The sequence below is a fragment of the Schistocerca nitens genome, chromosome 10, assembly GCF_023898315.1.
Source record: "Schistocerca nitens isolate TAMUIC-IGC-003100 chromosome 10, iqSchNite1.1, whole genome shotgun sequence".
NCBI lineage: Eukaryota > Metazoa > Arthropoda > Insecta > Orthoptera > Acrididae > Schistocerca > Schistocerca nitens.
In genome coordinates, this window is record NC_064623.1 from 71,268,932 (window position 1) to 71,284,852 (window position 15,921).

At 42.6% G+C, this 15,921-nt stretch overlaps 1 protein-coding gene across 1 annotated transcript in view; it reads right to left on the reverse strand.

Moving 5' to 3' along the window:
• LOC126209879 (thyroid adenoma-associated protein homolog) overlaps positions 1 to 15,921 on the reverse strand; it is a 239,739-nt gene that overhangs the window by 76,097 nt on the left and 147,721 nt on the right. The window contains exons 20-21 of the mRNA XM_049939003.1: positions 13,973 to 14,305; positions 4,728 to 4,919 (exon numbers count right to left, since the gene is read on the reverse strand). Of these exons, the coding sequence (XP_049794960.1) occupies positions 4,728 to 4,919; positions 13,973 to 14,305 (525 nt within the window). The remainder of the gene's footprint in view (positions 1 to 4,727; positions 4,920 to 13,972; positions 14,306 to 15,921) is intronic.

Consider the following 15,921-nt stretch of genomic DNA (forward strand, 5'->3'; position numbering starts at 1 on the left):
TTTGGCCTGTTTGCAGAACGGAGGGGAATAAAATAAATAAATGCGGAGCCAGTTACCACCCATTTTTGGAAAACAAAAATATTACTTCAAAAGAGTCTATACTGATTATTGTCAGGTTATGCTGATCTGTGCGCTCCATTTGTTGGTTTTGAGACTGCTGTTCTGCTTCCAGTCTTTTCAAAATTTTGCTGTCACAGCACGCTGCAAGACAGGGAGCAGAATAACAGCCTTAAAACCAGCAAACGAAGCACGCTTGTAGAGCAGCAGTTACAAACTTTGCCACTGATGCCTCTCAAAAGTTAAAGTAGAAACTTCTGTGGTATTATAAAATTGGGTTTATGAAGTTGCACATAGATGGGTGTGACCTGAAAATCCTCAACTTAATATTACGCACAGCTGAGGATGACAGAACAACAAAAGTTAAAGACGAATCTACATTTTGTACAAACAGGCAGGACCTGCTCTCATAATACACCTAATCCTTTCAAATTAGCATGGCTAATTCCAGTATAAGCTCACATCTCCAGTCTCAGTCTATCTAGAATTCACCTGCCAATTTCTGTTTCAATTTCCATCTCCCAAGTCATTAATTTCCATCTCTCAAGTCATTATCTCTTGATCTACACTTCAAAAGGCTTTGCTTTTTTCGAGTCCAGTTTTACAGTATTTTTGTCAATTCTTTTCAGTTAATTTAATCTCAAATGCAGGAAACAGTGGACCCACTTTCCGGACACCGTCATGTCGTAAACTGCGTTGGTGTTGTCCTCACGTGTTTCTCAGGTGTTCTGCTGTTCCTTCTCACCCATTTTCAGCACAATGTAAGAATACAGAATTTCACAGTGGTAACATTCCATAAAATGTTCTCAGGTTTCCATTTGCATTGAGTGGTTCCGATGCTGCACTCTTTTGGATGAGTACTCCCTGGCTGTTGTCCTGTGGAAGAGACCATTTCCGTTGGCTCACCAATATGCATTTTCACACGCTGGCTGCTGGCTGTGAAGGCAATGTGAATTTTGAAGAACAATATTAGTTGAGTGAAATCAAACAAAGTTCTCAACTGAAATAAATGAACAAATTTCAATTTTCTGCGGTGTAAATACCACCAGCTGAAAAATGTTCCTGTCAGAGTACAAAAAGGTGAATATGCTCGAAGAGACTGCTGAAAAGTGGGGAACAAGCCTCAATTATCATTCCACCTTCCTCGCCAAAAATTTTGGCATGCAAACATATTCTCTCTCTTTTAACATAGAAAACACTAAATTGTTTTACTCACTCTCTCAAATTCTGGACATCCCTCTTCCTGCTACCATCTATGCTTGTCTCTCCCCTACTGTCTCCTTTTTTTCTCATTAGCACTTTTCCTATCTGTCTGTCCTGCTGTCACTGTCTTTTTCCCTTTCTCTATCTCTTCCTTACCGATGTCTACTCCTCTGCACTTTCACAGTCTCTCTATCCCACTGCCATTGTCTTTGTCCCCCCCCCCCCCTCGATGCCACCATCTCTTTTTTTCTCACTTACAGTCTGTCATATTTCCCTTCAACCATCATTGTCTCCTCTCAACACATGTCCTCGGGGATGGTTTGCTCGGGATTTTGATCCTTACCCCGGGAAACTGTAACACGTGTGTACTGGTGATGGGAGAATGTGGGCAAAATCTTTTGTTAAAAATCAAACAGTTATGGTTCCAAAGTTAATTTTCATCCTGAGGTTTTTATGTGTATGTGGCTGACATAAAGCTTTGGCAGCTGGTACAGTGTAGGGCATTTGACAGGTTTACATAGTCTGATGATGCCTACCAATGGCAAAATACGTCATCAAATAAAAATAACTTTGCAACTATGACTGTTTTATTTTTATTATAACCACGAAAACTGGTTGGTGTATCAACCAGCTAATGATGGAATGAAATGCATACTCCGAATTCTTTTGTGTCAAAGTCTGCTCAGCTGAGGTGGGGGTGGGATGTGGCCAGAAACCCAATCCTATGTATGGGCTCCACCATCTCTCTCTTCCATTTCCATTGTCTCCTATCTCTTTTGCTACCACTGCTACTATCTCCATCCACCCCTCTTTCTGTTTTACTGCCACTGTCTCCCACTGAACATCACTATCTCCTCTCTCTTTGGCCCCCATTCATCTTGCTTTCTCTCTCACTGCCGCTTTCTCTCTCCCATTATCACCATCTCCCCTCTCTTTCTCTTCCCCGGTCACTGCCTCTTTGCTACTCTCTTTCAGCATAAAAAAGCGTGAACATGTTCGCATGCCAAAATGTTTGGTGAGGACAGCAGAATGAGACAACTGGTTCCCCACTCTTCTGTTGGAGTCTTTTACAGAGGAGCATATTCGCCTTTTTTGTGCTCTGACAGGAGCATTTTTCAGCTGGTCCCCTTATTTTCCCTGTTACAGCAGAGTGTGCTGCCTATATAAAACAAATTCTGTAGGTTAGTTACGTTTTGGTAGCTTATTTATATATTGAGACACACTTACATACTATGACACACACAAAAAACAAATACGTAGGCACAATGTAAGGTTAATACAAAATCATCTCCCAACCACTCAAGTTCACTTTACATAAAAATGAACAACGTGTTTAGGCTACACCTACAGAAGACCAAAAAATGCTTTTGATTTGCAAGTACAAAGAATTTTGTGAGATAAAATAATTTTTTGTAACATACTTATGCCACCAAGCGGTGCTATCGAATAATTTCCGGGTCAAGACAGCACATATCGGTGGGAAGTGCCCATTATACTAAGACAGAGTCAGTGTTTTATTGGTATTAAATAAATAAAAAAATAAAACTTGCTGACTAAATGCATAATTTGGTGGCCCTTGCATGACTCCAGAACCTTTGCCATGTGTTCACTACGTCAGCTAAACCTACATCGTTTATGCCTCAGTAAAAATTTCGATGATTTGCCTTTAATAGAAACGAAAATAGTGGCCGTGCTCACAACTGGTACTTTTGGTACACAAAAATTCATAGTTTTTGGGGTGTATCTTGCTAAGGGATAAAGATTTTTGAAAACAGAGAAATAGCATTTCTACATAAATGTTTCAAGAGTGTACAATTACAATTTCAGCCATTTGCTATGGTTAGTTATTTAGATTAACGCAGCCTATGGAGCAAAAAAGGCTAAAAATTAGTTTTGCCATTTTCTAAATAAGTACATTAACTTTGGACCTCCAGATTTCGCTAACTGATACCGACATCAGAAAAAGTTTTGAAGTTCCCTGAGAATATCATCTCAAGAACATATGGTAAATATTTTGGCAATTTTCCAGTCAGCCCCACACCAGCTATTTTTTGTACTCAAAAATCATGGTTTATCACGGATTCCTCAGGAACACCCTATGGTGTTTTTGTAAGCAATCTAAGGCCTAGCCTAGACCACACCAAATGCAAAAAGACCCAACTGATTTTCTCACTTTTCCTGGGCTGGAGGAATTGAGTAATGTTCAAATTTTGACCCAGTACTGCATGACAGTGACAGTATGTCCAAGCTTCCGATAGGTATACAAACAGTTGCCAGGCCCAAGGTTATCCAAAATACTTGAAACCTTATTTCTGTGATCAATATAACTTGATATATGACCTATAGAAAAATCGCATCTTTGTTTGTGACCCTGTTGTGCACAAACCAATTTTGTAATAGAAAATATATTTTTGTTAAGTGAAAGAAAATAACAAACTGTAGTACAATAAATGTTGCAAGGTTATTCTGCAGTATAAAGTTAACTTTGCAAACTTATGTTATGATATTACTGTTACAAAAATATAAATGTATATGTAGCATAAGCCACAAGAAACTTGTTACATAGAGACGGATTTGTATGATTTTTCCATAAACATTTATACGAAGAATTTAAGTTAAAGATATTAGTCTCAAATTGACACATCCTGCTCTCAAGATAAGTACTGATGTAATAGTACCAATTAAGATTTTCTTCTCATCTTGTAGAGAAGACACTGAGCACGTGACAAGTACACTTGAAAGTTCAAATTTTCCACTGTTTAAGGTACTGATATATACATATATATTAGTTAAATTTGTAATTTAACACAACAGACAAAATCATCTACATCTACATCTACATCCATACTCCGCAAGCCACCTGACGGTGTGTGGCGGAGGGTACCTTGAGTACCTCTATCGGTTCTCCCTTCTATTCCAGTCTCGTATTGTTCGTGGAAAGAAGAATTGTCGGTATGCCTCTGTGTGGGCTCTAATCTCTCTGATTTTATCCTCATGGTCTCTTCACGAGATATACGTAGGAGGAAGCAATATACTGCTTGACTCCTCAGTGAAGGTATGTTCTCGAAACTTCAACAAAAGCCCGTACTGAGCTACGGAGCGTCTCTCCTGCAGAGTCTTCCACTGGAGTTTATCTATCATCTCCGTAACGCTTTCGCGATTACTAAATGATCCTGTAATGAAGCTCGCTGCTCTCTGGCATTAAGTGCTGTGTTATAGAACAAGAACCATAAAAATGCACCAGCTTATCATACTACCTTTATATTACTAATTTTGAATAATGTGGATGAGATGGGAATATAAAAAGAGGAAAAAAGTTAACATTTCTGCCAGTCTGTGAGTATTTAACAACACACCGACAGTCAAGTGACGACTACTGATACGAATTTTGATGCAATGCGTAAAAATGAAATTGTTGGGTTCAATAAATTTAGATAAGAGTTGGGGAGTGAGTGGGACGGCCTTACCTGCAGCAGCACACCGTGCCGGTAGTTGAGTTCATCCTCCGGCATGTCTCGCAGCTCGACGAACAGTCGGTCTAGAGTGTCCTCGAACACATCCGGCGTGATTAGTGGAACGAGGGCCTGAGCGGCCAGCACGCGTGTCTTGTACACTGAGCTGCGTGCGCAGTCCAGCACAAACGGAACATATGCAGAAAGCTGCAAATCACATCAGCAGAAACTCAGTGCTGTAGACATAGCGGTTAAGCCAGCACAAAGTAGCTGTACATATGTTTGTGTGTGTGTGTGTGTGTGTGTGTGTGTGTGTGTGTGTGTGTGTGTGTGGATGGCACATATTTTGTTTTTATGACATGTGCACATGTGTCCGATTAAAATTCCTTGGTAGTTGATGTCTGTCACTTGCCACGACAGTATTGTCACATTGCCTGCTATTGCTCAGTTATGGGTGAAAACATACATACATGGTGGGTCACTTCACAAATACTGTTAATGTGTAACACAGGACAATGTTGAAAATGGCTGCTGCGAGGTATGTTGGGACACGTGAGATTTTCTGTCGACAGCTGATTTTAAGTGGTCAATGACTGAACTGCGGTGGGCGATGCATTTTGTATCCCTGAATTTAAACTCGTGCCCTCAGCTAACCTCAACCTCGTGATATGCTGTGTACCTGAGAAAACAGCAATCAACAATCTGTGGCAGCAGAAATCACAATCGCTTTGTTCACGGCGATTAAAGCTAACCAAGGAGCAAATTCAAAACAGAAAAAAATCATTTCGATGCTAAAAACAAACTTCAATTTCTCACTATTGTTGGTTACCTGAAAGTATTATCACACCGGCTTCACGAGCTGCCACATTACCAATTGATAAGCAGTCCTAGTTCACACTTGGTTACTGATTATAGGTGAAAAAGACAAATAAAAAAGTCAGTATAATCATGAAAATTAGGTGGCCAAGAATTAGAAAAAAATTACATTTAAATCAATTAACTGAATAAAAATAATAATCAAAATCTTTTGATTAGATTTAGAAAGAAAGAAAAAATCACTGCATTTGACGAGATTCGGACCTACAAGCTTCAACACAGCAGGTTAATACACTATCCATTGCACTATGCTACAACAGTGAACTAAGCTGATAGCTACAACAATGAACTAAGCTAATATATTTGTGACTGTGGTCACCCAGTTGCAATGATGAATTGCAGCCTTCAAAAATTCAACTTCACACAATTTTCTGCAAGGCTAATCTTGGTAATAATGCTAACTGTATGTGCGGCTGAAATGCATGTTGCGCAGAATTATCGAGTAGCGTTAGTTAGTGCTGAGTGTGAAACATATATTTCATTAACATCATTGACTCAGAGTGTGTGTGTGTGTGTGTGTGTGTGTGTGTGTGTGTTTGTTTGTTTTTTTGGCTTGGTTATCATCTGTGATGAAATATGATTCAGGATCCAGACACATCAAGAAATAATGCTGAACAAGGAACTGAAAGTGGATTGATCAATTGCCATGGCAGTTTGGCTACAGCGAATGGTTTGGGCACGATGTTGAGCACTCTGATTGGAGGAAGCTAGCACCAACAGGTGAAGTGTCAACTATCAAGTAATTTTAATCAGAATATAGCTCAAGATAGGGTTTGTCCGAAAGTTAGCACAGTTTTCAGTCTCACCCACGTTCCTGTTGTTGATCTGACACCACCACTGTCCAAGGAGTTCCCACTTTTAATACTAAACTGTTTACACACTGCCAGAACTTTACACAATGAATTCTAAAGTTGTTTGTTTGTTATGGTAAGTGTCTCATTATTGGTGGAACTTATACTGAAAAGTAAACTGAGGCACACGCACTGAAGCAGATTATAAAAATTCACTTGTGTTTGTTTTATTTAAAAATGATGCTTACTAAAAAGGACACACCTAGTACTTTTGAAATAGAAGCTCTTCTCTATACTCTACTGAAATGGCAGCTGCAGAGAGAGAATAAGTGCACCTAATTTTTTAGTGTCAGCCTAGGACTTGGCTCGAAAGAGTAACTATTCTGGGGGCACGAATGGATATCCATAGCAATGTGAATGGCAATATTTGTGCACTTCACAAGGAGCTACATTATGTACTGTGGCCAGTGTTAGGTATAAATAATACAAAAATCATAACTTACTATTTATTAGTCAAGGTAAATCTGCCGTAAATGTTTTTCTGAACAGTAACCAATTTTGTAACTGACTACATAGCTGAGGAGTCGAGTGACCGATGCAACTGAAAACACTGTCGTGCTTACAAATGACGCCTTGTACAGTGTACACACATTTTATTGCGTGCATTCATGGCCTTTCATCAGTAACATTACCAGATGCTAAGTACGTTTTGCTTGCAGATAATATGAACATTTTAATAAATAGCATATCACATATGGTGCTAGAAAAGTCAGTTAAAGTTATCACAAAAATTAATTAATGGTTCCTAGCCAATTCTGTGTCACAAAATCAGTAAGTGTAAGCAGGACTCATGTTCTGAGGGCTCCATACAAACTTAATTTCAAAATATGTGACATAAATTGCTGTATCTATTGATTGCACTGACTTAAAAGGTTCAGTTTTTTAGACAACTAAGGGACTGTGGACACAAAATAAATTTCAACTTGACACTTCTATCCATTCCTGAGAAAAGGGGGTTTAAACAGTTGGACAGACACACAGACAACAGAGTTCCACTTTTAGAGATTGAGATATGGAACCCTAAAAAAACATTATATGCACTTCAGAATTTTTATGAGGTTTTCCTCCAGTATATGCCTAAAATATGATGACAAGCAGATATGAGTTATTGCCCATGTTGAAATGTTGGCATTACAGCTTGACAAAAAATTTGACAGGGATGAATATACCACAGAACTGCTGAAACACCTAAGCAAACCTTTATTTGGGATACAGATATTGTCAGACACAAGCGGCACAAAACAACAGGAGCACTTTGTTTATTTTCATCTCATAATGTCGTTCTCTCATTTCTTCAGTGTAACTCATCCAGCAAAGTTCAAGATTTGTGAGTCCTAACATGTGTTGTATGAATTAGTTGTGGTGTGAACTCAAGAATAGCCTGGAGAAGCCTGCTCAAGGAACTAATACTTCCCAGTATATTTATTTTTTAATGAAACTCTGACATGTATCTCTTCTTCAAACCGACAGCTCGTTACATGGAATAAATACTAGATAATTGAATATTATATATAAATATCTAATGTCAGTTACTTTGGTCCTGAAAGGCATCCATTATTCAGAGAATAAATTTTCAACTATGTGTCAACAACCATAAAAGAATTAACTGTAAGGAACAATTAAATGAAAATGAGACACACAGAGAAAAAGTAAGTCACCATAAGTGTTAATACATTTATACCACTGAGAGACAAGCCAGTTTTCTTCATGGAAAAATGTTTGCTGTTGCCGACAGAACCATTATGGTGCCCAGGTATGCATGTGGGCATACGTGTTGGCAAGCCACTACTGTGTGCGGCTAGCAAGCATGCAGGGAGATTGGACAGGTTTGTGTGACCTTGTTGCAATGGTGACAGACACCTCACCCAATGACTCACTGTTCTTTTGCTCACTGCCAGGTCTCCACAGACATTCTGCATGCACCTACGAATACTGTGGCACAATGGTTTTCAACCAAAAGAAACTCAATGACAGTTCTCTGCTCGGAATGCACCTTCATTACAGATGCCGTTTTGAAGGTTATGTATAGCGCTTCCACCTATTGGAACTCTATGAAACTGTATACCCGAAGCGGGAATAAATATTCCAATATGTCCCACAGCAAATTCCATAGTTTTTCAACCAAAATTGGCACAGAAAAAAAAGTGTTGCATTACTTACTGAACATCCCTCGAATATATCTTACTGAACATCCCCCGAATATACAACATTAATAAAATAAATGAAAAATTACAACAGCAAATGCAAAATAATGTTGTAGGGAAGTTCTTGCAGAGTGTAAATACTTTAGGATTAAATAAGACGACTCCCTGAAAAGCAGAATCACAGAGTTGTCAATAGGCACACACAAAAGGAAGGGAACTTGCTAGATTCGGATTTTATCTTCTGACGAGCTCGAGTAACATCACGCATGAACGCGCGCGCGCCCACACACACACACACACACACACACACACAAACCAATGCCTCAAATGGTGCCAATGATCTTTGGTACAGTGGACTGGTTGTGATGGAGATAGTGTCGGGTGTCATAGGTAGAGGTAGAGGTATAGAGGTATAGAGGGCGGGAGAGGGAGAGGGAGGAGGAAGGCAAGGCGAGGGACTACGGATTGGTGCCTAGCGGCTCAGAGAGATGCGTGGCAGGTACATGGGGCTGGCTGGCATGACTGTAGCAGCTGGTGGGATGTGGGATGAAGGTAAGGTGTGGTGGTATGAACTGGGAGGGAGTTACAGTGTGGAGGAAGCATAAACTGTTGTGTGGAGGGTGTGTGGACAGAAAGTTACCGGAGACTGATGCCAGGATGACTACAGAAGCAGAGGATGTGTTGTAAGGATAACTCCCGTCCGATGGTGGAGGGAAGGATCCACCTTGCTTGTCAAGCAGCCATTGAAACTGAGCATGTTGTGTTCAGTTGCATGTTGTACCACAGGGGAGTCAACTTTGTTCTTGACAACAGTTTGGCAGTGACCATTCATCCTGGTTGACAGCTGGTTGGTAGTCGTACCAACATAAAAGGCTGTGCAGAGTTTGCAGCAAAGTTGGTATATGACACGCCTGCTTGCACAGGTGATCTGGCTTCTGACGGAGAAGGAAATGCTGGGTGGGAGCTCTGGGCTGGTATGCACCTTGGTCTGCTAGTGGGATACGATTCCTGTGGCAAGGGGTTAGGACTGAAATAGTGATGGACTAGGATGTTACGTAGATTGGGTGGGCGAAGGAACATCACTTTAGGTGGGGTGGGAAGTATTTTGGATAGGATGTCCCTCATTTCAGTGCAGGATGAAAGATAATAATAGCCCTGGGGAAGAACATGGTTCAGTTGTTCCAGTCAGTGTGATACTGGATGACAAATAGGGCAGGGGTGCCACTTTGTAACCGATTCTTGGGGGTAGTCGTAGGATTGGGAGAGTGTGAGGATACAGCACGGCGAACCTGTTTGCAGACACAGTTGTGGGGGAGGGGGGGGGAGGGGGGGGAGGGGGGGAGGTATTGCCTGTCTGTGAAGGTCTTTGTGAGGCCTGCAAGGGAGTTCTCGTTACTGCAAGCACATGCTAGTCTGTACTGGAGGGATTTTTTGGTGTGGAAGGTATGATATATGTCAAAATGCACATAGTGTTGGTGGTTAGCAAGATTAATGTGGACAGAGGTGAGGATGGAGCCATCAGAGAGTTGGAGGTCAATATTCAGGGAGGTGGCGTATTACGTACAGGAGGACCAGATGAAATGGATGACAGATAAGGTGTTTTAATGAACCTGAATCATACTAGGGGCTGGGAATTCTGAGAGGCTAGGAAGGTTTCCTCTATACGGTCCATAAACAGGATGGCATAGGAAGGTGCCACCCAGAGCTAATCATCCTCCCTGTAGATAGAGACTCCACAACTATTGTGATGAGTCAGTGATTACCTGACAGAAGGCCTTCAACAACTATCTGACTCTTCAACCTACAAGCTCTGCCAGAGTGATCGCATCCCAGAAGTCTGGCTTAACCTCCAATCCCTACTGAACACCACACACTCTCCAGAACCTCTCACCTGAGTCTGTTCCCTCCTCACCCAAAGGACACCCTGCACACACTCCCCAAAATCCACAAACCAAAAAAGCCTTGTCACCACATTCTAGCTGGCTATTGTGCTCCCACTGACAGATTTTCTCTTGTTGGTCAACATCTCCAACCAACTGCCCGAAACCCAGTCTCCCACATCGAAGATACTAACTACTTCCTTCACTGACTTTCGACCATCCCCATCCCTTTACCTCCTGGATCCCTACTAGTCACTGTTGATGTCATCTCCCTCTGCTCCAGTATCCCTCATGGCCGGGGCCTTCATACTATCGAACACTACCTCTCCCAATATCCTTCAAACTCCAAACCCACCAACGCATTGCTTATACACATTACCAACTACATCCTAAGTCACAACAACTTTTCCTGTGAAGGGAAGGTTTACAAATAAATCCACGGCACAGCTGTGGGTGCCCGTAAGGCACCTTCGTATGGTACCTATTTATGGTTCATCTGGAGGAAACTTTCCTAGCCTCCCAAAACTCCCAACCCCGTGTCTGGTTTAGATTCATTAATGATATCTCATGATCTGGACTCGGGGCTAAGACACCTTTCCCACATTCCTCCATAACCTCGATATCTGGCCCCCCTCTACCTGATGCACCACATTCCTAGATGTTGACCTCCACCTCTCTGTCCACATTAAACTCACTAAACACCAGCAGTAGCTGCATACTGACAACTGCCATCACTTCCACATGCGAGTACGAAACTCATTGAAACATTTCGACAAGACGACGCCACCACTCGGCTGATAACCCGAGAAGAATTCATCGTTGATTTAACCGTCCACCTATCACTGGTCGGCTCCCACTTTGGTCGCAGACTTTGAGAGCATCAGTACTAAGTAACAGGAGGACGTTACTCGGCTTGCGTTCTGCGAGTACTAACAGCGAGAGAAGTACTTGTATGTAGGAGGCGAAGGAAGCACAAGAATGAAGTGAGGTTAAGTTGACTTACTTTCTTTTCAGAAATAAAGAGTTCAATTAATCTTCACGTGATCAGTCAAACCAGTGACAGCATTCTCCGTACGTGCTTGAACATTGTCCTGCAAAATGATGGTCAGGTCCTGCAGAAATTGTCATCATTTCTGTCTCTACACTGTTCATTTTTGGAACACAACCTCCGACCAGCTTAGAAACAGAAGTGATGACACTTTCTGCAGGACCTGACCATCATTTTGCAGGACAGTGCTCAAGCACATACAGTGCAAGCTGTTACTGATTTGTTTGACTTATGGGGCTACTAAGTGCTATACCACCTACTGCACTCCCGATTTAAGCCCTCATGAGTTCAACTCGTTTTCTAAACTGAAGGAAACACTTCAAGGCATTCACTTCAGACCTGCTACAAATTCGTCAGGCAATAGACCACACCGCTCGAACTGTCAACAAAACTGGCACAGCTAAGAGTATCCTACAATTTCCACATCACTGGCAATCAGCTTTACACAATGCTGGTGACTACCTCGAAGGTCGGTAAAACTTTGAAACACGTATCTATTTTGTACCAGCTGTAAATAAATAGTTGCCACTATTAAAGTTCCAACACTAAAGCAGCCTACCGTCTTCTAATTCACTGAAAAATGTCCTACTGTGGCATAACATACATTGCAGGTCCCATAATAAAGAAACTACTACATTAATTCATGCAGTCATACTAACAAACAAATGATATATCTAAAAACAAAGATGATGTGACTTACCAAACGAAAGCGCTGGCAGGTCGATAGACACACAAACAAACACAAACATACACACAAAATTCAAGCTTTCGCAACAAACTGTTGCCTCATCAGGAAAGAGGGAAGGAGAGGGAAAGACGAAAGGATGTGGGTTTTAACGGAGAGGGTAAGGAGTCGTTCCAATCCCGGGAGCGGAAAGACTTACCTTAGGGGGAAAAAAGGACGGGTATACACTCGCACACACACACATATCCATCCACACATATACAGACACAAGCAGACATCTCACAAGCAGACATATTTAAAGACAAAGAGTTTGGGCAGAGATGTCAGTCGAGGCGGAAATGCAGAGGCAAAGATGTTGTTGAATGACAGGTGAGGTATGAGTGGCGGCAACTTGAAATTAGCGGAGATTGAGGCCTGGTGGGTAACGGGAAGAGAGGATATATTGAAGAGCCAGTTCCCATCTCCGGAGTTCGGATAGGGTGGTGTCGGTGGGAAGTATCCAGATAACCTGGATGGTGTAACACTGTGCCAAGATGTGCTGGCCGTGCACCAAGGCATGTTTAGCCACAGGGTGATCCTCATTACCAACAAACACTGTCTGCCTGTGTCCATTCATGCGAATGGACAGTTTGTTGCTGGTCATTCCCACATAGAAAGCTTCACAGTGTAGGCAGGTCAGTTGGTAAATCACATGGGTGCTTTCACACATGGCTCTGCCTTTGATCGTGTACACCTTCCGGGTTACAGGACTGGAGTAGGTGGTGGTGGGAGGGTGCATGGGACAGGTTTTACACCGGGGGCGGTTACAAGGATAGGAACCAGAGGGTAGGGAAGGTGGTTTGGGGATTTCATAGGGATGAACTATCCTTGTAACCGCCCCCGGTGTAAAACCTGTCCCATGCACCCTCCCACCACCACCTACTCCAGTCCTGTAACCCGGAAGGTGTACACGATCAAAGGTAGAGCCACGTGTGAAAGCACCCACGTAATTTACCAACTGACCTGACTACACTGTGAAGCTTTCTATGTGGGAATGACCAGCAACAAACTGTCCATTCGCATGAATGGACACAGGCAGACAGTGTTTGTTGGTAATGAGGATCACCCTGTGGCTAAACATGCCTTGGCGCACGGCCAGCACATCTCGGCACAGTGTTACACCGTCCGGGTCATCTGGATACTTCCCACTAATACCAACCTGTCAGAACTCCGGAGATGGGAACTTGCCCTTCAGTATATCCTCTCTTCTCGTTATCCGCCAGGCCTCAACCTCCGCTAATTTCAAGTTGGCGCCGCTCATACCTCACCTGTCTTTCAATAACATCTTTGCCTCTTTACTTCCGCCTCGACTGACATCTCTGCCCAAACTCTTTGCCTTTACAAATGTCTGCTTGTGTCTGTGTATGTGCGGATGGATATGTGTGTGTGTGCGAGTGTATACCTGTCCTTTTTTCCCCCTAAGGTAAGTCTTTCCGCTCCCGGGATTGGAATGACTCCTTACCCTCTCCGTTAAAACCCACATCCTTTCGTCTTTCCCTCTCCTTCCCTCTTTCCTGATGAGGCAACAGTTTGTTGCGAAAGCTTGAATTTTGTGTGTATGTTTGTGTTTGTTTGTGTGACTATCGACGTGCCAGCGCTTTCGTTCGGTAAGTCACATCATATTTGTTTTTAGATGTATTTTTCCCACGTGGAATGTTTCCCTCTATTATATTAACAAACAAATGACACACGCATAGCTCGCAAACTGACCGGTTTGCAGGATTTCAAGGTACACACCTGCAGGTTTGAGTCGGTGCCCTCCAGTGAGGACGGGTAGAGGCGGGCGAGCAGCAGCAGCAGTGCGGGGGTCTCCGCCCCGCAGATCTGCCGCCGCCCCTCGCCGGCAGCCCCCGGGCCTCGGGCCGCCTCCAGGGAGAGGCAGAAGGCGTCGCGACCCGGGCGGTCCACCTCGCGCAGCAGCACGTCGTACAGCCTGGGGAAGCGCTGGAAGAATACGCGGCCCGTCATTCGGTTGCGCGCACTCGGCCGGCGGCCGCAGCCCCTCGTGCGCTGCACCCCGAACACCCTCGTCATCAGGGCGGCGAACAGCAGCGTCCCAGAGTTGCGCACCTGCCGGAAGACTGCTGTGACAGTCACGACGTCTCGAGCTGCTCTCACGCTTCCACACCACCCCTGACCCTGGGTTAGCACCGAAACCACCACCGACACCCAAACCGCCACCACAACAATCACCGCCCATCACCACAGATCCGAGCACACCTACACACCCCTTTGCCACTGTGGTGTTTGCACTGTTAGTCAGCATTAGTTAGGCGATACTTCTACATCTGCAAGCAACGGCATCCGATGTCAGAAAGCAATGGTCACTTTTCTTAGTAAGCTGGTATGAGAGATGTTGAATAAAGTGTGTCACCAGCTTTCCGAATCAAGTGCAGTGAGTAAAGAAGTCACATATTGGTGTCTGAGGAAACTACATGCTAGACTTCGAAGTGGCTGTGCAGTATATTTTGGCAGCTATAAAACTTCCACACGGGAGGAGACCTTATCGACTGGCCCTCTTTGGTGCTGTTCGTACTTATAAGGTTTGAATTTCAGTGCCCAGATAGGATTTCATTAAAAAAGTGTGATGAAATTCTCAAAACCACTCAAAAACAGTCATCCTCAAAGTTTTTGAGATACCAGAGCACTATTACACACAAAACATTTTGACTGTTTTGACACAGGTACTGGTAGCTCAGTACGTCTTTTAATTAAAGTCTCTGGTTTGATTCTTGCTGTGGCAATATATGTTTTTTTTTATTTTTATTTAGATTCTATATTTATTATCAAATGGAAATGTTAATAGATACTCAATTTTTTTATTAAAAATAACATTTTTATTCTTAATTAATAACTGCACCAAAATAAAACAAATTTTTATTTCCAGAGACTGAACAGGATTAGTGACGTATATCTTTTTTTTTCATTTTGTAAGTCTGCATCAAACTTTAATCTATTTTCATGCGATTCATAGCTAATAAGAATAATTCAGGTCTGAGCTGCCAGAGCTGGCGGTCAAGGTGCGTGAGGTGTGCTGCGCTTATGTGAAGTACCTCCCCCATCGCCAAGGCCGTGGTCATTACATTTTCTCATTACAAAGGCATGGTGTGCACTCGTACTATTCCAAAAGCTTCCACAGTCACTGCTGTCTACTACAAGCAGGTCCAGGGTCCACTGATGAAGCATCACAACCCAAAGGAGAGGAAAGAAACTGTTGGGTGGTGAAAGCTTCATCACAATAATTCCGGGTATCCCACTGCCCAACAGAAAATGCTTTTCTACATATTTGGGGCTGTGTGACTTTTTCACTATCCTACTGCCAAAAAGGACCTAGCCGGATGTCTTTCTGATAATTAAATGGAAGTGTCAGAGGAGACTTTGAAGTGTCTTCCAGGAGTGGCAATGGATGTGGGACTGTTGCATCACACTGGGTGGTGAGTATACTGAAGATGACAAAAGTTTACAAATAAAAACGTCTGAAATAAAGTTTTCAAAAATGAGGGACAGTGTTTATTGAACATCTCTCATTTGTTAAGAGTTTAGTGAAGTAGGGAAAATAAGCTAAAGCTTCATCCTAAAGAAAGTGAGCACAACATTGCAGTATATACAAGACAGGAAACAAGTCAGGCTTCAAGATAAAATGGGAATATACCAGATACATGGAAGATGGTTGATGTAAGAAAAAC